This window comes from Ursus arctos, unplaced genomic scaffold, assembly GCF_023065955.2.
Source record: "Ursus arctos isolate Adak ecotype North America unplaced genomic scaffold, UrsArc2.0 scaffold_36, whole genome shotgun sequence".
Lineage (NCBI taxonomy): Eukaryota > Metazoa > Chordata > Mammalia > Carnivora > Ursidae > Ursus > Ursus arctos.
In genome coordinates, this window is record NW_026623050.1 from 17,211,928 (window position 1) to 17,235,911 (window position 23,984).

The 23,984-nt window shown below is 39.1% G+C and overlaps 1 protein-coding gene across 2 annotated transcripts in view; it reads left to right on the plus strand.

The window, feature by feature from the left end:
* TMOD3 (tropomodulin 3) overlaps nt 1-23,984 on the plus strand; it is a 76,565-nt gene that overhangs the window by 45,138 nt on the left and 7,443 nt on the right. For both annotated transcript variants that reach the window (XM_026518484.4, XM_057306335.1), the window contains exons 4-8: nt 12,246-12,368; nt 13,806-13,895; nt 19,211-19,341; nt 20,985-21,092; nt 23,647-23,790. In XM_026518484.4, coding sequence (XP_026374269.1) covers nt 12,246-12,368; nt 13,806-13,895; nt 19,211-19,341; nt 20,985-21,092; nt 23,647-23,790 — 596 coding nt within the window. The remainder of the gene's footprint in view (nt 1-12,245; nt 12,369-13,805; nt 13,896-19,210; nt 19,342-20,984; nt 21,093-23,646; nt 23,791-23,984) is intronic.

Below are 23,984 nucleotides of genomic sequence, written 5' to 3' on the forward strand. Positions count from 1 at the left end.
GTGGGGCTCCATCCCATAACGCTAGGATCACGCCCTGAGCCGAAGGCAGATGCTTAACCGCTGTGCCACCCAGGTGCCCCTCCCATCATATTTTTACATATCTTGAATATTCTGTCTCCAAGATAGATAAGGCATAGATCTTTGCCATGAATTTGACACTTGGAGAAATAATTTGCCCTAGTCTTTGATATTTCTTACTGACTCTCATTCTGCTTTTCTTTGCCAGGAGTCTTCCTCTGCATTTCTGGTGTCACACTTCACCCTTAACCTAGCCTAAGTGTTTTCCCCCCGAGTGTCCCTTATTTCACGAAAGGACCAGAGCCATGCCGCATGCACCTTGTACACTATACTCGGGTACACCAGGGAGTTCCTTTTGAGCCACTGACTCACCACGTGGGGCTCTTCCCTTCCTTGCCAAGCCTCTTGTTCTCCTGTTAGCCCTGAGGGTAGAGTCATCTCTGCCTCCGCCCCCCCCCTTCCCCTCCCTGAGAAGGGAAGGCCCTTGGGTTTCTTTCCCACAAATCCCATGGGCCCTGCCTTACCCTGCTTATTACTAAAGGTGAATTTAACCAGATTGTTTTAAACTAAAAACTGCTCATACACTTTCCAAGTTAATTATTCACAATTACATTAGCTTTCCAGAAAACTTATTCTAGTCACTCTTAAACTAAAAGAAGCTTCCCTCACCTTGCTGAGTACACGATTTCTTGAGAAAAGGCAGGCCTCATCCCTTAGTAAACCAGAAAGATAGTGATTATAACCTCCCTAAATCAACAGGATTATGTAACTGCCAGCGGGCAGTTGGTTTCCACTAAATTCAAGATGCAGACGGGCTCTTATTTTTGTATTCATGTCTTATGAGTCTAAATATCCCTTATATGGGCCTCTAAAAAAGTGGTTTTCTCTGGCACCGAAGCTGGTATTTGAAATGGGCTGCTTAAGTTAGTAATGCGGGTGCTGGTGTCTCCTTTTCAGACTGGTCATTGCGTCTTCTGAACAATTCACTCTTTACTCTTTGGGTAAGGAGTTAGTCAGATGGATCATTCATCACTCGTGTTAAGACCTCATTTTATGGGAAACTTTCCCTGGATAACCATATCCAGGGAATGAATATTCCTTTCCCTCCAACATTTTTGTATGTAATTTACATACTGTCAAATAGTAGTGTTAATTGTTCTGGAATCATATACTATGAGGCTCTGTTATTAGTTTCTGTTCATTTAGGATTGGTAAGTCCTCTTGATGAATTGACCATTTGTCGTTATAAAGTGATCTTTACCCCGGTAAAATATTCTTTACTCTGAAATCTACATTGTCTAATACTAATACAGCCAATCATACTTTTCATCAGTGCTAGGATGGTATATCTTTTCTGTTGTCCCATCAATCAGTTCTTTGTTCTCCTTTTCCTCCCTTTTTTTTTTTTTTTTTTCATATCTTCCATGTCTCTACTTAACTTTTGGAACCCATGGAATATAATAACTTTTAATATCCTTACCTGCTAATTTTACATCTGTTGCTCAGTCAGTTACGATGGATTCTTTTTTCTTCCTTTTGGATCGAATTTTCCTGCTTCTTACCATACTGGGCATTTTTGTTATTTTTTTTTTAATGGATTCAGGCATGAATTTTAACTTGTTGCATGCTGGATATTTTGGTGTCCCTGTAAATTATTCTTGAGTTTCATTCTGGGACATGATTAAGTTACTTGGAAGCAGTTTAATTTTTTAGGGTCTTATTTTTAAGATTTGTTAAGTGGGACTGGAGCAGTGTTCTAGGGCTAATTTTTTCTCTACTATTGGGGCAAGACCCTTATGAGTTCCCTACCCAGGGCCCTGTGATTTATGAGGTTTTACAGTCTGGCTGCTGGGAACAGGGCTCACTCCCAGCCCTGCATGAGCACAGGCACTATTATCTGGCATCTTCTCAGGTGTGTGTTCCTTGGCCCCAGGTAGTTTCCTCACACATGTGCTGAGCAGTCCTCTGCTGAGGATGAAAAGACAGCCCCTGCAGATCTCCAGAGCTCCATCTCTGCTACTCTCTCCTCTCTGGAATTCTGTCCTGCAGATGCCAGCTGCTTTGGTCTTTCTGTCAGCTCTGTCTCCTTAGTTCAGAACATTCCGCAGGCCCTGCCTGGGTTCCCGCTCCCTTGTGCTACAGCTGGACACTTTCTCCAGGCAGGAAGCTGAGCGGTCAGAGGGCTCGCTTTGTTTCTCATCTCTCAGGGATCACTGTCCTTAGTTGCCTGATGATTATTAGTGTCTTGAAAACTTCTTTCATCTATTTTGTCCATTTTGGGGTTTCAGGCTTGTGGGTAAATCCTGTCTTTATTATTTCACTTTGGCCAGAAGTCTCCAGAATCCTATCTCCGCAAAGTAAAGATCTCTCATTTTCCTTGCAGAGTCTTTCTAGCTCATTATCTAGTATACACAAACTCACTGAACATCTGTTGAATAAATGAGCATTTATTAGTGATCATTTTACAGTATTGAGCAGCTATCGTGTGTCACTGGGTGAAAACAAAAATGCCTTTCCAGGATCTGTCCTTCATTCTTTAGTTTGGTTGATTGAAGGTTGGTGTGCATCTGGTCAAAAGGCATATCCCAAAGCCCCTTTGGAGATTGAAGTGGCCTGATTGCCTTGTTTCTGTTCTGGAACAGAAAACAACAAACAGCAAAATTAGCTAGGGCCTTTCACCTCTGTAGAAATGAAATAAATAAGAGCCATCTCTTTTTCTTGTTATTATACCTTTTATATGCTCAGCAGGGCTGGAAGCTGTGACTAAGATAACTCTTAATAGCATTTGTGGTAGCTATAACCTGATATCATAGCAAAAGAGATGGAGACTAGTAAAGAAGGGGTCTGGCAATAAAATTGTTAACATGGTTGGCAGTATCTCTTACTGATTTTGTGACAATAACAAGGGTCTTGGCAGGATCTTCCCTTCCCCCCCCCCCTTCCTGGCACAAACAGGAGTTTGGCTCAGTGCCATGCATTTAAATTGCTATTATATGAATTCTTATCTTGGTTTCTTTTATTTCCTTAGCTGTCGTTGGTAGTTGCGTAAACATTACTGAACTATTTTAACATTCTTAGCAACCAAGAGTCATAGCCCTGTTTTTTTTTGTTTTGTTCCATTTGGGGTGGGGGGGCATGTCATATCATACTTGTCTGACAGATTTTTTTCTGATCTAGTCATTATTTTCTTATTTTGCTTCAATATAAAGAATTGTAATTTCAGTTTTTAAGAAATTAAAGTCATTTAGATTGAAAGCTGTCTACTGAAGGACAAAAATGAACATTTATTTCCTCAGACGTTACGTTATTTCAAATAAATGTGTATATTAAAAGTTATGTCAGGGCTTTTTGACCATATTTCAAGGAGAGGGAAAGTAAATTAGGTGAGTCCAGGGTAACTCATCCTAGTCTTTTCAGAACTCTAATCATAGAGATTAGTGGTTATCAATTTGAGTAGGTAATTATCAGAATCACCCAGGGAGCTTTTTCAAAAATAATCCACGCCTAGCCTATTTTCATTCCCGGAGTTTAAGAACCACTGATAAAAATACCTGGGACTATATGGTTTTCAGTCTTCTTGGTTTGTTAGTTTGTTGTGGAAAACTCCATCTCCGTCTCTGTCTGTCACACACACATAATGCAAGAAATTCCAGGGGAAATAAGAATAAAGAATTAATGTGTATCTATTATGTTTATTATATACCAATTCCTTTATATATGTTAAATCATTTTACCAGAATGAGATGGAGATTCCTTTAAAGAAATAATCATGTTTTGAGAAAACACAAAAGAATCAAGATGATCATAATAAAGTAGAATACTAATAAGTTTAATAGTTTTATGTAAAAGCAGTATCAGATTTGTTGTGCATTTCCTTACTGTCTGCAAAAACACCACCATACAAAATACCTCTGCATGGAACAGAAGCCTAACACTTCACTCATCCTGCAAGATACTGAGGGCATAAACCAAACTAACCATTATAAAGATCTATTATATTTGTCAATGTCTCATAGTCATTAAAATTTTTAGCTTAAATCTAACTGATTAAAGACTGAATTAGGACACATGTTTAGAAATGCATTTGCTGTTATATGGAATCAATCCAGCAGTTTGCTACTGATGTATTTCTCAGAAAACAGCTGATTTTGGGTAAGAAGCACAAACCTGTCTCACTCAGAATATGTCTCAGAAAATTATCTTTTTTTCTTTACGTTTTAGGGGGTGAATATAAATTGACTTGGGAAGACAGAAAACCTGTACTTAATATATCAGCCCCTTAGTGGTTTTTTGAACATCTTTATTAAGATGCAATCTACATCATAAAATTACCCACCTGGAGTATACAATTTAATGGTTTTTAGTATATTTGCAGAGTTGTGCAACTATCACCACAGTCTTCAGGTTAGAACATTTTCATCACGCAAAAAGGAATCATATACCTACCCATTAGCAGTCAATCTCCATTCCTCACTCTATTCCCAGCCCTAAGAAACCACTAATCTACTTTCTCTCTCTCTAAATTTGCCTATGTGGACATTTCATATAAATAGAATCATACAATATATATTTATGATGGGCTTTTTTCACATAGCAAAATATTTGGGGGTTTTATCCCTGTTGTAGCATGTATCAATGCTTCAGGGTTTTTTTTTTTGGCTGAATCATTGTATGGATATACCACATTTTATCCTTCCATCAGTTGATGGGCATTAGGATTGTTTCACTTTTTAGCTATTATGAATAATGCCGCTGTGAATATTTGTGTACAAGTTGTTGTGTAGACACGTTTTCATTTCTCTCAGGTGTATGCCTAGGAGTGGAATTACTGGGTCATATGGTAACTATGTTTAACAATTTGAAGAACTGCCAAACTGTTTTCCAAAGTGGCGGCACCATTTTATATTCCCACCAGCAATATATCAGGGTTCCAGTTTCGCCACATCCTTGTCAACCCTTGTCTGTCCTTTTGATTATAATCATCCTTGTAGGTGTGAGGTGGTCATGTGTTGTGGTTTTGATTTGCTTTTCCCCAATGACTAATGATAATTGAGCATTTTTTTTCATGTGCTGTTAGACATCTTTGTATTTTCTTTGGAGAAATGTCTCTTCAAATCTTTTGCCCATTTTTAAATTAGGTTTTTAAAAATTACTTTGTGAGGTCTTTTGAGTTGAGGCAAGGGAAACAAAGGCAAAAATAAACTATTGGGACTTTATCAAAATAAAAAGCTTCTGCACAGCGAAGGAAACAATCAACAAAACTGAAAAGGCAACCTACCGAATTGAAGAAGATATTTGCAAATGACATATCTGATAATGGGTTAATATCCAAAATATATAAAGAACTCACATATCTCAACACCCCAAAACCAAACAGTCAATTAAAAAATGGGCAGAAGACATGAACAGGACATTTATTTCTCCAAAGAAGACATCCAGATGGCCAACAGACACATGAAAACATGCTCATCAGCCACTCATCGTCAGGGAAATGCAAATCAAAGCTATGATATCACTCACACCTGTCAGAATGGCTAAAATCAAAAACACAAGAAACAACAGGTGTTGGAGAGGATGTGGAGAAAAAGGAACCCTCTTGCACTGTTGGTGGGAATGCAAACTGGTGCAGCCACGGTGGAAAAACAGTATGGGGGTTCCTCAAAAAGTTAAAAATAGAGGGGCGCCTGGTGGGTTAGTTGGTTAAGTGTCTGCCTTTAGCTCAGGTCATGATCCCAAGGTCTGGGATTGAGCCCCACGTCTGCTTCTCCCTTTCCCCTGCTTATACACTTTTTTTCTCTCTCAAATAAATAAAATCTTAAAAAAAAAAAAAAGTTAAAAATAGAACTATGCTATGATCCAGCGATCACACTGCTGGGTATTTACCCAAAGAATCAAAAACACGAATTCAAAGGAATACGGGGACCCTTATGTTTATAGCAGCATTATTTACAATAGCCCAAGTGTTCCTCAGTAGATAACGGATAAAGAAGATGTCTCGTACACACATACGAATATTAGCCATAAAAAAGAATGATACCTTGCCCTTTGCAGTGACTTGGATGGAGCTAGAGAGTGTAATGCTAAGTGAAATAAGTCAGTCAGACAAAGACAAACACCATATGATTTCACTCATGTATGGAATTTAAGAAATAGAACAATCGGGGCGCCTGGGTGGCACAGCGGTTAAGCGTCTGCCTTCAGCTCAGGGCGTGATCCCGGCGTTCTGGGATCGAGGCCCATATCAGGCTCCTCCGCTGGGAGCCTGCTTCTTCCTCTCCCACTCCCCCTGCTTGTGTTCCCTCTCTCGCTGGCTGTCTCTATCTCTGTCAAATAAATAAACAAAATCTTTAAAAAAAAAAAAAAGAAAAAGAAATAGAACAATTGAGTTCTATTTTGAGGAAAGAGGAAAAAAACAGACAAACCGAGAAAGTCTTTTAACTATAGAGAACAAACTAATGGTAGAAAGCAGGTAGGTAGGGGGATGGATGAAATAGGTGATGGGGATTAAGTAGTACACTTGTTATGATGAGCACTGAGTGGCTAAAATAAAATCTTAAAAAAAAATTCCTGATGTTTTACATCAGTTAATTGATTTAATATTGATGGGCTTTCTTTATATAGTCTGAACATAAGTTTCTTATCAGGTATATGATTTGAAAAAATTTCTTACTATTCTGTAGATTTTCTCTTCAGTTTCTTCCTGGCATCATATCATTTGCCCTACAAAAGTTTTAAATTTGGATGTAGTTCGTTTGTTTGTTTGTTTTCATCATTTGTGCTTGTGGTATCATATCTAAAAACCTTTGCCTAACTCAGGGTCATGGAGATTTACAGCTTTTTCTAAGAGTGTTTTAGTTTTAGCTCTTAAATCTAGGTCTATAATCCATTTTGAATTAATGTTTCTGTATGGTATGAGGTAGGGGGTTGACTTCATTCTTTTGCAAGTAGCTGTCCAGTTCTCCCAGCACTATTTGTTGAAAAGACAGTTCTTTCTCCATTGAACTGTCTTGGTACCCTTGTAGACGTTCAGTTGACTATAAACATAAAAGGTTTATTTCTGGACGCTCAGTTCTATTCCATTGATCCAGATGTCTTTCCTTATGCACTGTCTTGAGTACAGTAGCTTTGTATTAAATTTTGAAATTGAGAAGTGTAAGTCCAGTTTTCTTCTTTTTCAAGATTATTTGGCTGTCCTGGGTCCCTTGGATTTCCATGAACTTTAGCATTACCTTGTCACTTTCTGCAAAAAAGTCAGCTGAGATTTTGAAAGGGATTAAGTCTATAAATTAATTGGGGGGGGTCTCCTTAGGTTTTGTACTCATAATATTAAACTTCGTTTTTGCCTAGTTTATCTTTTCTTATAAAATTAAATTTCCTTACTGTTTTCTATAACTAGATTTTTTATATATGCATTAAAAGATCATTGTTACAGTGTTAGTGTTTAACCATGAAGAAATATGAAGTAATTTTCATATTGTTAAAATATTGTACAGGCTAAATACCTCTACAACAAAAATGCCTGTATACAGAGAATTTATTATAAAGAGGAGTGCCAGGTGAGATACCAAATGGTCTCAGAGCTGTATAAATTAATAAAATTCTGTATCACAGGAAAATTTCCATAAGCCCTTTGAAATTTTGTTGTTTTGTTGTTTTTTATGATGAGATAGATTCATTTTGTATTTGTAAGTATTAGCAAAAGCTTATGTATGGGAAAAATTAGGTATGAATAGTGCCTCTATGGAATGTAGATGAGGATAACAAAAATAAACATTTTTAGATTTTTATAATGCTTTGGATTCCATTGGCCCCTAGAATAAGACATGGGCAGTTATTTGATAGCTTGTGTAGTTTTGTTTAGTAAGTGAATACCATAATCTAGTGGTTCTCAACCTTGACTGCTATGCATTGGAATCCCTAGAGAGCTTTTAAAAATCCAGATGTCTCGTATAGTACACCAGACCAATTAAATCAGAATCCCTGCGGTGGGACTTGGACATCAGAATTTTTTAAAGTTCCCCAGGTAATCCAGTGTGCCACCAGTCTTTAGAACCCCTGCCATAGACTATTGAAAATGCAGGTGAGACTGAGCTCAGGAAAATGTAATATCCTGAAATGACGATTAAAGGCATGAATTCTATGCCACTTTTATTATACTGTTAACCAGGGCCGCTGGGTGGCTAAGTTGGTTGGGCATCTGCCTTCGGCTCAGGTCGTGATCCCAGGGTTCTGGGATCGAGCCCCGCATTCACATTGGGCTCCCGGCTCAGCAGGAGCCTGCTGCTCCCTCTCCTTCTGCCGCTCCCCCTGCTTGTGCACTTTCTCTCTCTCTCTCTTTGTCAAATAAATAAAACCTTTAAAAAAAATTACACTGTCAACCACTGAGGAAAGTACTATGGGGTTATCAGGATGTAATGATTTGGATTTGCCTTTGTGAACCAATAATAAAAGATTATCTAATAATCATCAGAACTCCAAAATTTGGTACTAAGAAGATCAGTTATGGATACCATCATATACATAGGTATTTGAGGGGGAAAGTCCACTGCTAAAAAAGTTAAGTTTGAAAACGATCAGTTTATTGGAAGAAGCATTGGATTGAGAGCTTGGGAACCTGTGTTCTAGTGTTCGCTCTGCCATGTAACTTTGAACCAGGGTATTTAAATTATACTTTATAAAATAATGTAGCTGAACTGGAGGTGATCACCAAATTATTTATTCAACAAATTCGTTTGCCTGCTGTGCGCTAGGCAAGGATGTAGTGATAAACAGAGCACATAAACCATGCCTTGGTAAAACTCACAGAAGACAGACAAATACGCGGAATGTGTCTGTGTAGCTATAGCAAAATGTTCAGGGAATCAAGGGAGCACAGAGCTGTACTGCATCCAGTTCAGTATCGAACACACTCTGTAGTTGCCTGTTCAGTAACAATTCACAAATCCCTTCATCCTTACTGGCAGAACTGCTCTCTAGAATGGAATGAGAATGCCACCCTTGCAGCTGGACATATGACCAGTGCTGGTCAGAGAAACCTGAGGAGAAATCTGGACAGTTTTCCTTGTAAAAGATTTCCTTTTTTTTTTTTTTTTTAAGATTTTATTTATTTATTCGACAGAGAGAGAGACAGCCAGCAAGAGAGGGAACACAAGCAGGGGGAGTAGGAGAGGAAGAAGCAGGCTCATAGCGGAGGAGCCTGACGTGGGGCTCGATCCCAGAACGCCGGGATCACGCCCTGAGCCGAAGGCAGACGCTTAACCGCTGTGCCACCGAGGCGCCCCTGTAAAAGACTTCCTTATAAAAATTATGCCCCTCCTTCCTGCCCTGACCTTGTTGCATGAGGACTTAGTTGCGTGAGGATACTTAGTGTTGCAAAAGTCATCTTGAGACTGATGGCCTGAGAACAAAGGCCTTTATGCTGATTATAGCCAAAGAGAAGAATGGAAAGATCCTGGATCCTCAGTGTCAACACTGAGCTGCTGAACCAGCCCTACAACCACCTATATATGGACTTAGATAATACACATACTTATTGTTTAAACTCTTGCTGCTTTAAAAGTGGTCTGTGGATCAGTATTGGCATTACCTTAGAGATTAGTTAGATGCAGAAACTCAGATCCCATGTCAGACCTACTGATGAGAAGTCATACTTTAATAAGATCACCCAGTGAGTGAGGTGCACATTAAAGCCTGAGAAGCACCAGTTTAAACCACTTTTAATTGAGTATTCTATTATATGCAGTTTAAAACATCCTTACTAATACAAACACATTGTGGATTGACCAAATGCCATTTTTTAAATAATGCTTGACCAGAATGACTTCTAACTCAGATGTAGAAATTTGCAAGAGACTATTGTTCTTACATACTAACCCAAACAAGCAGAGCAAGTGCATTATAGTTTTTAAAAACCTATCAGCTTGAGGCCACAAACCTAAATGACTCTAGAACGTATGTGACAAGCCCTCCATTAGATCAGTGACCCACTTCTGCTCTCTTGACTGGCTGAAATGTGGGGAGAAGCAGAAAACCACCATAGAAAGGAGTCAGGAGAAACCAGCCTAACTTTTAACAAACTTTTAATGACTGTGTATGGACTGGATGATAGATTAGAAATCCAGAAAAGCCCTACAGTGGTGCTTTCCACTAGAACTTTCTGCCATAATGGAAATATTCAATGTCTATGCTAACCAGTGTGGTAGCTACATGCTAGCCACATGTAGTTATCAAGTACTTGAAATGTGCCTAGTATGACTGAGGAACTGAAGTTCTGGTTTGAATTAACTTAAATTTAAATAAAATTTAATCTAATTAAATTTAAATAATCACATTTGGTTTGTCGCTACCATATTGGACAGTGCAGCTTTAGAGATTACCCCCAGTTCTTTCCTTCTGGTCTTCCTTTAGTGCTAGGGATACTAGAAGAACAAAGGCAGTGAAGCAGAGTGGAGAGAAAATTTCTGAGGCATAGGTTTTCAGCTAGGAGAGACCAAGGGAGAGGCAGGAGGGCTGGGAGAAATCCCTTCCAGGCCAACCCCAACTTCACAGAGTGTAGACAAGGTAAGGGGCCTGAGAGATCTGCCAAAGCCCAAAAATCGGGGTGGGACTGGAAAACAAAGGCAGCTCCCTATTCATCCAGAAAGCTGGCAGCCTGGGCTACATGTCAGTAGAAATTCCTCACAGTTCGTGGTTCAAAAAAGGAGGGAACACAGATCTCCGGAACCTCATAAGGGTTGTAATCTGAGGCCTTACTGAAGAGAAAGTCCTGATCCCCTAGTCAAAATGTTTGAAGCCAGTGAGGAACTGACTTAAACTAGAGTTGTGACAAAGCCCAGATTCAGCTGAACTGTAGAGCATATTGATTCAGACCTGACCTAGGGGGCATGCTTCTAAGAAGAAGGACCATTTCTTTCCGTCTCTGCTCTACTTTTATACAAAAATGCCTAGCATGCAGTCAAAGATCTTAAGACACCTATTCTCCATACTCAAGAAAATACCAGTTAATACAAGACTTAGACATGACCCTGATATTGGTGTTATCAGCTAGGGACTTCAAAATAACTATGAAAAAATGCCCAAGAATCTAGCAGACAAGGTACACAGCATGCATAAACAAATGAGGAATTTCAGCAGAGTTGTGGAAACCATTTTTTTAGTAAAAACCAAATGGAAATGCTCACCATAAAAAACATACAATATCAGAAATTAAGATCCTTTAGATGGCTTAGCAGAAAATAGCTGAACAGTTTTGGCCAGATTGCTAGAAGCAGTCTGCATTGTGGAAGGATTCCTTTTGGTTGCCCCGATTGATGTGTACCTTGAAAAAGAAGTACACAACACTCGCTGTACCAGTTATAAGCCCACAGACATTCTTTTGATAGAGCACTGCATAGAGTCATCAGGCTACATATTCTTGCGTATTTCCCCGGTAGTTTCCTAATAGAAAAGAAAGTAATTGGCACTTCTGTGAACCTATACGTAGACCTTTCTAGATCATTTAGTAAGACTTTTCACGTGTCTTGGGAGAGAAACCAGGGGCATTCTTGGTAACCCAGTCCCCACCATGTGTATGTCTTGTTATTATCATTTTCCATTCCCTTCGTGTCTTCAGTCTTGCATTGAACATATGGTAATAAAATACTGATTTTCACATAATAAAGATTTTAGTTTTCTAAAAACCTGTTAGTTTCTTAACAGGTAACCTTGTTAGCGTCCATCGAGGCTTAGAAAAACGGTGACCTAAAGTTTCAGAATACCCCTTAGGACATACAGGAATTTCTTCTGAAATTAGATTTTGAATTTCTGGAATAATAAACTTGATTTTTATCTCTGCCAACAGTTGCTGAAGAGTAAGAAAGTGGATTCCGTTTTTTTTAATCACTAAAGTTTTATAGATTTCTAAAATTTATTCCTACACTCATCTTTTAATTTAGTATTTGTTGAGTAACTCATAATTACTCCAAAAAGAGCCTATTTTTATTTTCACAACTAGAACAGTTTCTCAATTGATTTTTTTTTTCCTTCATTCCTACTTGTACACCCCAGTATTGCCCTGGAAACTTGTAATACATATTGAAGATGAAACAGCATTATTGTAGGTGTTTATCTTGACTTTTTCTTCAGCCTCAATTGTACATACCTTTCATAATTTTTGTTAAAAGAGTAAAATGGTAATGAATTAGTTCATAGCAGTAGTATCAGAATTAACAAACTGCTTTATTTTACAGGGAAAATATTTATCCCTAAACAGAAACCTATGCAGACTTTCACAGAAGAAAAAGTATCTCTTGATCCAGAATTAGAAGAAGCTTTGACAAGTGCTTCTGATACAGAATTGTGTGACCTTGCAGGTATCTCCTAAAACAAATGGGTGAATGAGCGTGGAGGGGAGGGAGGGGAATGCCAGCACATACACTGTACAGGTGCTTCCTTTGCCTAGCAGACTACTGCTGAATCAATGGACCACATGGCTTTTTTTTTACACTATCAATTTGACATAAAGGATTTCACTTTTTAAAATGCTCTCAATGGTGAGATTTTTATGTTAATTGAATGTATTATACTACTTGACATCTTTCCCCATGTTACCATATTTGTAAGTCTTTATAAAAATCTTTTACCAGTTGGTGTGCAGCTAGAAGCTGTCCCATCTAAGCATTGAAAGAGTCTCCAGGGTCAACTGCTGTCCCATTTTATCAGAAGACACCAAGATGAGGGGCACCTGGCTGGCTCAGTCAGAAGAGCATGCAACTCTTGATCTTGGGGTTGTGAGTTCGAGCCCCACTTTGGGTATCAAGATTACTAAAAGTAAATAAAATAAATTGGGGGGGGGAGGAAGACCCCAAGTTGAGTAACTGGAAAGCAGATGAAACAGTCCCGAGCTATCCTCACCCCCTTCCCTACTTTCTGAAGTGTATCTGGAACACTCCAGACCTCCCTGTTATTTTCATCATTGCTGGTTTCTTATCTGGACAAGTAATTCCCTGACCTGCCTGTACGTGCACCCATTTACCGAGGTGAAAAATATGACACAGGAACCCCAAAAGCTAACATGTTTGAAAGGAAGAGTGATGGTTCTTTGGGAAGGACCCAGGAAAGGGACAATCAACGTGTGGTGCTACAGCCAGAGCGGGTGTCTCATTCCCTGGGACGCTGAGGACTGTTGGCTATGTCAGTGGTGCTGTCATCAGAGTTGATTGGGCCAGGGCCATACTGTAGCTTCTGACACGTGTGTGCAAAAGGGCATCAAAGCTGAAACCCAAATTTCTCTGTCCTGTCATTTTTGAGGGATGCTACTTTAATCTTAAAGATGAGAATTCAGCTATACTTTTGGTATTCTACTCTTAGCTCAAATATGAATGTAAATGAACATGAAGTTAACAAATGTAAAAATAATGGTGAAGTTGAAAATCTGCCTTATATCACACTGTTCTAGAACCCTCATGAGAAGAATGAACAGCAAAAATAGATCATTTCAGTATTCTCTCATAACCACCAGATGGAGCTAAGTTACATTTAGGGTTCGGCTGGCTCCAGTTGTGTGTCTGAATTCAGAAATGTGGGGAAATCTAAATTCCAAATAAAGGGGGAAGTAATAGGGGTATTAATGAGAAAGAGATTGTAGGTGATTTTTTAATCACATTGTCTCCTTTTTTTGGCTGCAAAATCTATAGTTAATTCAGTAGGAAAATGTCCGAAAATGTTAAAAATCAAATTTTTATGTTTAAAAAATTTTATGTTTAAAAAATGATGAAAATAAAAATAACTTTCTTTTTCTATATTTACAGCTATTCTTGGGATGCACAACCTGATAACGAATGCCCAGTTATGTGATATAGTGGGAAGTAGTAATGGTGTCGACCAAGAACATTTTTCAAGTAAGTGCTTACAATCCATTGTGAATTCCAATCCTTTGTTAAATGTATTTTGTTTTTTCCATGTATTCAGTATATGCATACCAAATGTTTTGTATATGTGCTTGAAACCCGAGATTCCAGCTAGATAGTATTGATGTAGAAAACCATTGAAAATAGAATATTAACTATTTTATTTTTAAAGATTTCATTTATTCATTTGAGAGAGAGAGACAGAGCACAAGCAGAGGGAGAAGGAGAAACAAGACTCCCCGCTGAGCTGGGAGCCCTCTGCACGGGGCTCGATCCCAGGACCTGGAGCTCATGACCTGAGCCGAAGGCAGATGCTTAACCATCTTGAGCCACCCAGGCACCCCTAAATATTTTATTCTTAATGTGTCAGCAAATGTAATTGGAACCACTCTAACCTCACTAAGTAATACTAATGGTAAACAATATAAAACCTAATCAAACGTGGCTTTTGTTGACATTTTATTCTCAATGTTACTGATTTTCAAGAAATGTGCAACAATGCTGACAAAAAAAACTATGTTGTAAAAATCAGATTCAGGAGAAACCACAGAACTCAACCCCTAAATTAATTTATACTGATATTAAATAGCCTAAGGCAAGGCTTTTAAAAAAATTCATTTATAGGATGTTTTAAAAGGACCAAAGTAATACATACTTTTGTAACACATTTGAGCAATACGTAAGTAAATGAGGTAAGAAGTGAAAGTTCTCTGTTCATAGCCGTCATGCTTTCTGCTCCCCCCACGCCCAACCTGTTAACAATTTGGTGTATATCCTTCTAGACTTATACTATGTTCATACAAACATATATATATTACATATATGTATATACATATATACCCGTATGTTATATACATATATATATATACATACACATTACACATAGTCTTTTGTTTTTTACAAAAATGGGATCATACTGCGGCTGTTTCTGGCAACTTAATTTTTCAATAATAATATTACTTTTGACCGTGGAGCCACTTTTACATGGATTCTTTTTGATAATTACAGTATAGTACTGTAAATGTATTTTCCTTATGATTTTCTTTTTTATTATTGAAGTGTAGTTGACATATGTTATATTAGTTTCAGGTGCACAGCATCTTGACTGAACAGTTCTGTACGTTACTCAGTGCTCACCACAATACGTGTAGTCATCGCCCGTCACCATACAATATTATTATGTTGTTATAGTATGATTGACTATATTCCCTATGCTCTGCTTTTCATCTCTGTGACTCATTTCTCGTATAACTGAAAGTTTGTGCCTCTTAATTCCCTTTATTTTGGCTGTCCCCACACTGCTTTGCCCTCTGCCAACCACTGCTTTGTTTTCTGTATTTAAGAGCCTGGTTGGTTGTTTGTTGTTTTGTCTTTTAGATTCCACATGTAAGTGAAATCATACAGTATTTGTCTTTGTCTGATTTATTTCACTTAGCATAATGTCCTCTAGGTACATCTGTATAATTACAAATGGGAAGACCTCGTTCTTTTTTTATGGCTGAGTAATATTTCATTGTATTGTATATACCATGTTTTCTTTATCCATTCATCTATGGATGGACACTTACGTTGCTTCCATATCTTGGCTATTGTAAATATGCTTCCGTTAACACAGGGGGGCAGGTATTCCTTTGAATTAGCACTTTTGTATTCTTTGGGTAAATACCTAGTAGTGCGATTGCTAGATCGTATGGTGGTTCTATTTTTAACTTTTCGAGGAACCTCCATACTGTTTTCCACTGTGGCTGCACCAGTTTGCATTCCCGCCAACAGTGGAAGAGGAGGGCTCCTTTTTCTCCACATCCTTGTTAACACTTGTTGTTTCTTGTGTTTTTTATTTTAGCCATTCTGACAGGTGTGAGGTGTAGTTTTGATTGGCATTTCTCTGATGAGTGTTGATGAGCATGTTTTCATGTTATTTAACCTCCATGTATTTGTGGTCTTTCCAGATTTTTTTCTTGTGGTTGACTCCTCGTTTCATAGCATTGTGGTCAGAAAAGATGCATGGTATGACTTGGATCTTTTTGGATTTATTGAGGCTTGTTTCGTGGCCTAATATGGGATCTGTTCTGGAGAATGTTCTGTGTGCACTTGAAAAGAATGTGTATTCTGCTGTTTTAGGAAGGAATGTTCCAAATATATCTGTTAAGTCTATCTGGTCCAGTGTGTCATTCAAATCCATTGTTTCCTTGACAGTTTTCTGTTTAGATGATCTGTTTAGATGATCTGTCCATTGATGTAAGTGGGGTGTAAAAAATCCCTGACTATAATCGTATTGTTATTGATTAGTTCATGTTAATGACTTTTATGTATATGGGTGCATAAATATTTATACTTGTCATATCTTCTTGTCGGGCTGTTCCCTTTATGACTATGTAGTGTTCTTCTTTGCCTCTTGTGACAGTCTTTGCTTTAAAAGTCTATTTTGTCCAGTATAAGTACTGCTACTCCAGCTTTCTTTTGACATCCATTTGCATGATAAGTGGTTCTCCATCCTCTCACTTTCAGTGTACAGGTCTCTTTAGGTCTAAAATGAGTCTTCTAGGCAGCATATAGATGGGTCTTGTTTTTTCATCCATTCTCTGTCTTTTGATTGGAGCGTTCTGCCCATTTACATTCAAAGTAATTATTGGATGAGTATGTTTTTATTGCCATTTTTATTGTTTTGTGGTTGTTTCTGAAGATTTTCTCTGGTCATTTATTGTCTTTCATGGTTTGCTGGTTTTCTAAGTGATGTATTTCAATTTTTCTCTTTATTCTTTGCATATCTATTAAGGGTTTTTGATTTGTGGTTATTATTAGGTATATAACATCTGCATATAGTCTCTGTTAAGTTGATAGTTGTTTAAGCTTGAACCCATTCTTTACTACTCTTGTCCCCACGTTTTAGGTATCTGGTGTCATATTTTACATCCTTTTATTTTGTATGTTCCTTGACTGATTTTTTTTTTTTTTACAGAAATATTCATTTTTGCTGGTTTTGTGTTTCCTACTTTCATACTGTCATTTTTGGTCTTTCCTTTCCACTCATACAGTCCCCATTAATATTTCTTGCAGGGCAAGTTTAATAGTCTTGAACTCCTTTAGTTTTTGTTTGGGAAACTCTTTATCTCCTATTCTGAGTGATAGTCTTGCTGGGATAGAGTATTCTTGGCTGCAGGTTTTTCCCATTTGGCACTTCGAATATATTATGCCACTCTCCTCTGGCGTGAGAAGTTTCTGCTGAAAAATCCCAACAGCCTTATGGGGTTTCCTTTGTATTGTAACTGTCTTTTGTCCTGCTGCTTTCAATAGTTTGTCTTTATCACTATATTACTCTATTACTAATTACTATTTATCACTATATATTTTAATTACAATATGTCTTAGGGTGGACCTTCTCTAGTGATTTTGTTGGGGGCTCTCTCTGCCTCCTGGATCTGGATTTCTTTTTTTTTTTTTTTTTTTTAAGATTTTATTTATTTATTTGACAGAGATAGAGACAGCCAGCGAGAGAGGGAACACAAGCAGGGGGAGTGAGAGAGGAAGAAGCAGGCTCATAGCGGAGGAGCCCGATGTGGGGCTCGATCCCGGAACGCTGGGATCACGCCCTGAGCCGAAGGCAGACGCTTTAACGACTGCGCTACCCAGGCACCCCTGGATCTGGATTTCTGTTTCCTTCCCCAGATTAGGGAAGTTTTCAGCTATCATTTCTTCAAATAAATTCTCTGCCCCCTTCTCTTCTCCTCTACTTCTGGGAACCCTATAATATGTAGGTTATATTTGATAGAGTCACTGAGTTCCCTGTTTTTGTTTTGCATAATTCTTTTTTCTCTCTCTCGTTCAGCTTGCTTACTTTCCATTGCTCTGTCTTCTAGGTCATTAATTCGTTCTTCTGCTTCTTCCATCTTGCTGTTCATTCCATCAAGCATGTTTCTCATTTTGTTTTTTGAGCTCTTAATCTGTGGTGTGTTATTCCTTATCTCTGTGGCAGTGGTCTCACTGACGTCCTCCACTCTTTTCTCAAGCCCAGTGAGTATCCTTATGATCATTGCTTTAAATTTTCCATCAGGCGTGTTACTTATATCTCTTTTGCCTCCAGGCAGTCTCTACCTGTTCTAGCCTTTTAGAACTTGAAATTTCTCTCTTCTTCTGCAGGATAAATCTGAAAACCATGAGCATACTTTCTTTTAATATATACATCCAGGCTAGATATATCCAGATCTTTCCACTTTCCTCAGGAAAATTATTTTCAGGCCATCGTCTAAATTGATCTCCTCAGGATGCTATGTGTGCATGTGTGTGATAAATTTGAAAAGAACAAGGTACTCCTAGAGGGAATTTATTCAGTATACTTTGACTTTTTTTTTTTTTTAAGATTTTACTTATTTGAAAGAGAGAGACCATGGGAGAGACAGCAAGAGCAGGGGGAGGGGCAGAGGCAGAGGGAGAAGCAGGCTCCCCACTGAGCAGGGAGCCTGATGTGGAACTTGATTCCAGGACCCCGGGATCATGACCTGAGCTAAAGGCAGACACTTAACCGACTGAGCGCGAAGGTGCCCCCAGTATACTTTGTCTTAAGATGAGTTTTGTTCCTAAAAGCTAGAGGGAAGGGAAGAACTAAGCCGGATAATGACCCTGTCAATCTTTCTGTCAGTTGCTCTTAACTTGTTTTGGTCATTTGCTATGAATCTGATGCTATAGGTTTTCTCCCCAGAAAATTTATCCATTAAAGTTTGCCTGTTCCCTGTGTTCATAGACCTTCATATACACATCAAAGTGTGCTTACGTCTCATTAGAGGATTCAAGGCTCCCGGGTCCTCTTTCAACTTTGCTTAGTTGTATTTTGGCCATGTAGATGGATATGGTATACTTGGTGAACGATTGGGGGATAGGAGTGAAGGAGGGCAGTAATTTGGGGGATTTCTGTCTCCGTAGCTCTTCTGTGTACCATTACCTGTCTGTCTCCCTCTTTCCTATTCCTACTCGTCCTCCCCCTTTTCCCATAAGAGAAAGAGGTCACGTGTCCTTCATTACCTTACTCTTCTCACTGAGGCTGTGTGTCTTTAAGTCTGTGATTCGTACTCCCTTTATAGTAATTACCAGTTAAATCTCAGAGAAAATGATACGAGAGGATAACATTTTGAATGCTTTCAATATATGTCAGCATGTAAAGGATCTTTTGGAAATTGTGGGGAAAAAGTTTTCTGGTTAGTTGTATTGAACGTGTGTGTACGTACGTGTTCTTTGCGTTATCAAGTTATATATGCATTCTCCGTAATAGTATCAGCCAGTGAGACTCTTGCTCTTTTCTTTGGTTACTACAGATGTGGTAAAAGGTGAAAAGATTCTTCCAGTATTTGATGAGCCACCAAATCCAACCAATGTTGAAGAGAGTTTAAAGAGAATTAAAGAAAATGATGTTCGTCTTGTTGAAGTTAATTTGAATAATATAAAGGTATGTGTGCTAAGCAAATAATAAAGTTTTGACTTGCTCTAAGTTAGATCTAGGATGAGAGTTGGGCAGTTTTGATATAGTGTGATTCTTTCTACTTAAAGGTAAAGTTTTTGCTTGAAACCGTATGCTTAGATTCCTTTATATTTTAGAAATTAAAGTATAATATTTTTCTGACTTGCTTTTTAAAAAGTATCATATAAAAATGTAAACCCTACACGCTGTCAGCATAAATCTTTCTGGCTTCCAAAGTACTGCCTGCTTCTGAGAGCATTTAGTCTTGTTTTTGTTTTTCATTGAACCAAACTCTGCACCTACTGAATTCTGCCTGCTCAGTGTACAGTTCGATGAGTTTTGAGCAGTGCAGAAGTTGTACAGCCATCCCACGGATGAGGAACATGTCAGTCCCCCTTGTTGTCATTCTCTGCCCCCAGCTCTAGCCCCTGACCGCTCATCTGTTTTCTTTCCCTTCTCCATTTGCCTTCTCCGGAATGTCCTGTAAATGGAACCACAGAGTACGAGCCTTTTGAGTCTGGCTTCGTTCACTTAGCATAACGCATTTGAGACTCATCTGTGTGGTTGAATGTGTCAGTAGTTTGTTGAGTCGTATTCTGTTGTTGGTTGGACATGCTGCAATTCGTTTATCCGTTCACCAGTTGATAGACGTATGGATTCCCTCTGGTTTGGAATGATTATAATAAAGCCATTAAACACATATGAACAGGTGAACATGTGTTTTCGTTTCTCTGGAGTAAACACCTAGTAGTGGGCTTTCTGGGATCTTGAGTCTTAAAAAAATGCAATGCTTCCCTGGAGTAAAGAAGAAATGAGTTGGGAGGGCATAGGATGATGAATTACCACAGAGTAAATTTAGATTATCTCTTGAGTGTTAGTCAATGTATAATAGCTGCATTAAGAATTCCTCATTTAATTTTATTTTTAAGAATCCCTCGTTTTAAATCTTGATTTGTCTGAATTGAGGGCTGAGAGAGCATCTGGGAATTATAAGAACCCAGGGAATAAGACCTCTGTGCTCCTTTAGCAGGTGTTCCTTCCTGCGAGCGGAAGCAAGCAAGCCTTGGAAAAAGCTAACATTCCTAGTTGATCACTGATTTTTAATTTTTAAAAAAGTCAGTCCTCGCATATCTAAATCAATAGGTAATGATCTGAAAATAACTAAGCTACAGGGAATTGTAGTCTTGGTACTAAAGGGAGAAATTAGTGCCTTCTAGAATTATATCTTTCCATATTTCAGGTAGTGTAGGGTTAATCTCTCTTAATATCTCACAGCTTAAACTAAGTGACATCTCTCCCTTTGTAGAAAAGTGGATCCATTTTGAATACTCAGGTGTTGATGTCTTATAATCCAAATAGTTAAGTGTAGAATAATGAAAGTTTCTTTAATCAAAAAATGCTAGAGAAATGATACCTACTCTGCTCTCGGTCAGCGGTTTGTGCAAATGTACCGTAATAGAGAAATCATACAGATGGGAAGGAGGCCGTTTGTTTTCCTTTGTAGGCTAAATGTTTTGTTTATATAATTTCTGAGTACATTTAATGAAAAAAAGTAAGTACAAATATATTTGATTAATGGACCGAATTTCCTGCAAACTAAAATGTTATACTTCACATTATTGTCTTCCAAGAACATCCCAGTTCCAACCCTAAAAGATTTTGCAAAAGCTTTGGAAACCAACACACACGTGAAATACTTCAGTCTTGCGGCCACGCGGAGCAATGACCCCGTCGCTGTTGTAAGTAAGCTGCTACTGAGAATAGAAAGTGTGACTGTGGTGTGTGACAGAGGTGGCCGAGTTGATTTTATGATCAAGGTTTACTGTCTTTTCAGTTGATGTTTAACTCACCATTAGGCAATGCATTTACTCTTTTATGTTTATTTTTTCCTATATTTCTTCCCTACAATTTTAAAAACCCTAAGTGAAGTCACACAATGTATGCTGTTTTGTAACTTAATTTTTCGGTGAACAATATATCTTAGAGATCTTTTCATATCACTACATAAAGTTCTACACCATTCCTTTAACATCTGCAGAGGATTCCATTTATGGATCTACAGTGTTGGATTTTGTCAAATGCTTTCAATGTGTGTATTGAGATGGTCACGTGGTTTGTCCTTTATTAATACGGTGTATTACATTGACTGACTTTTGCATATTAAGTCAACCTTGCATTCTTGAGCTAAATCCTAGTCAGTCATGGTATGAACCTTTTTCTTCACTCGGCTTTGAGGACATCACTCCCTTTGATTCTCCTCTCTCCTCACTGGACATCCTTCTCTGGTCCCTCCTCATCTTCCCAATCTCTAAGCATTGAAATGGCCCAGGGCTTAGTCCTAGGTCCTGTTCTTTTCTTTGTCTACACTCACTTTCTGCGTGATGTCACTCTGTTTCGTTGCTATGTGTTATCATGCTTCGGACTCCCAGGGTTGTTATCCTCTGTTCATACCCCTCTCCTGGACTCCATGCTTATGTCCGCCTGCTTAACCCCTTGCTTGGCTGTGTAACAGACATCCCATATGGTCCCAAACCAAACTCCTGGCTTCCACCCCACACCTGCTCCTCTCCTATTTTTTCCTGTCTCACTAAATGACAACTTCATTCTTTCCTTTGCTCAAGACAAAAAGAAATGGAGTTATCCTTGATTTCCCTTTCTCACACCCGTAAATGTATATCCAGCTTTGTCTTCCAAATATTCCAGAATCTAAGCATTTCTCACCATTTCCTCAACTACCACGCTGTTCGGTCTAAGCCAGCATCTTCTCTCATCTGGATTCTTGCACTAGCCTCCTCACTGGGCTGCCTGTGTCCGTCCACCTTTCCCAACTCCAAGCCAGCTTTTTTACATAGCATCAAAAGCGATTTGTTTATTTATTTATTTGAGATAGCACAAGTGGGGGGTAGGGGAGAGGGAGAAGCACACTCCCTGCTGAGCAGGGCTCGATCCCCCAACCCTGGGATCAGGACCCGAGCCAAAGACACTTAACCAACTGAGCCACCCAGGCGTCCCCAGAAATGATTTTTTAAAAACTTTAGTTACCTCATTCCTATACTCAGAACCCTCCAGCAGCTCCCCATCTCACTAATAAAAATCACAATCTTTCAGTGGTCTTATAATCCTTTACTTGCCCCATTTTTTCTTTTTAATATGGATTTGAGAAGGAGGGGGAGAGGGAGAGAAGAGAACCTCAAGCAGACTCCCATGCTGGCCGCGGAGCCTGATGTGGGGCTCAATCCCACGACACGAGCAGACCCGAGCTGAACCAGGAGTCGGACGCTCAGGCAGCTGTGCCAGCCAGGCTCCGCTGTTGCCCCTTCTTTCATTCTACTGTAGACGTACAGCCTCTCGCTCTTCCTCAGATGTGCCACGCGTGCCCCTAATGCAGGGCCTTCATCCTGGTTTCTCTTTGTACCCAGAACTTTCTCCCTAAGATATTTCACATTGTTTTATGTCACCACTTTGAGTCATTGCTCCAATGTCACCTTCCTGGTGAGGCCTTTCCTGACCACCCCTGCCCCCAGCGCTGTCTACCGTGTTTTCTTTCTCTACAGCTCTTTTTACCATCTGACATTATATTTTGATTATCCACCCTCCCCCCCACTAGAATGTAAGTTCCATCAGGCAAAGACTTGTATGTTTTATTTCTAAACCTACAGCGCAGTACTTAATCAGATAATAGTTGGAGAAGTGTATATACAGATGGACGAGGGGTTTGTTCCACATAGCTAGCTGTCACTAATGAGAAGTACACATGTATAGAGAGCTGTCCCAAGGTCTTTCTAGTATCTCTGCTCCCTCTTGCCTTCTCTTTTAACCTGACTTTAAGTTCTGGGAAGCTGTGAGCATTTCTGGCCTTCTGCCTCACGCATCCCTTCCCATCTCGGCCTTGAAAATCAGTCCGTAATTTATCTTCATTTTAGCCACACAGTAACCCGGCTGCGGTAAGACCCGAGTAAGAAAAGATGTTCCAAAGACACCTTGATGAAGTTAGTCCTACACAGGAACTGAGAGCGAGTGTGAGACACACGGGAGAAAGGAGGAGTGCGGTATGAGTGAACATACGGTGTGGACGGCAGCAGAGAATGTTACCGACAGAGGATTTCATGCGACCAATCTAAACACCGGGACTGGGTTGTGTAAAAAATAGACGCGAGGCCTGTGAGGTGGTCTGTCAGGCTACCACAGTCTAATGAGGAACACCAGAGCAGTTCTGATTATTGTATTTGTTTATGGCAGGGAGAATATGTGATACGTACGTCAGTTTTTATCTCTATTTTCTTTAATTTCTAGGCTTTTGCAGATATGCTAAGAGTGAACAAGAATTTGAAGAGCTTAAATATGGAGTCCAACTTTATTACCGGAGCTGGGATTCTGGCACTGATGGATGCTTTAAGAGATAACGAAACCCTGGCAGAGCTTAAGATTGACAATCAGGTCAGTGTTCTGTAGCAGTAACTGAGGAGGCCACAGTCCGCTCCACGTCAGGGGCTGGGGACTCAGGAGGCAAGTGGGAGGAGGGCTTTCGGGGAGCCTTGTGGGAAGGTGGTGGCCTAAAAGGAGATGAGGACATCAGAAGCATCCAGAATATTAGCTTAATATTTTGAGTATGGGTTTGAGCATGTTCATAG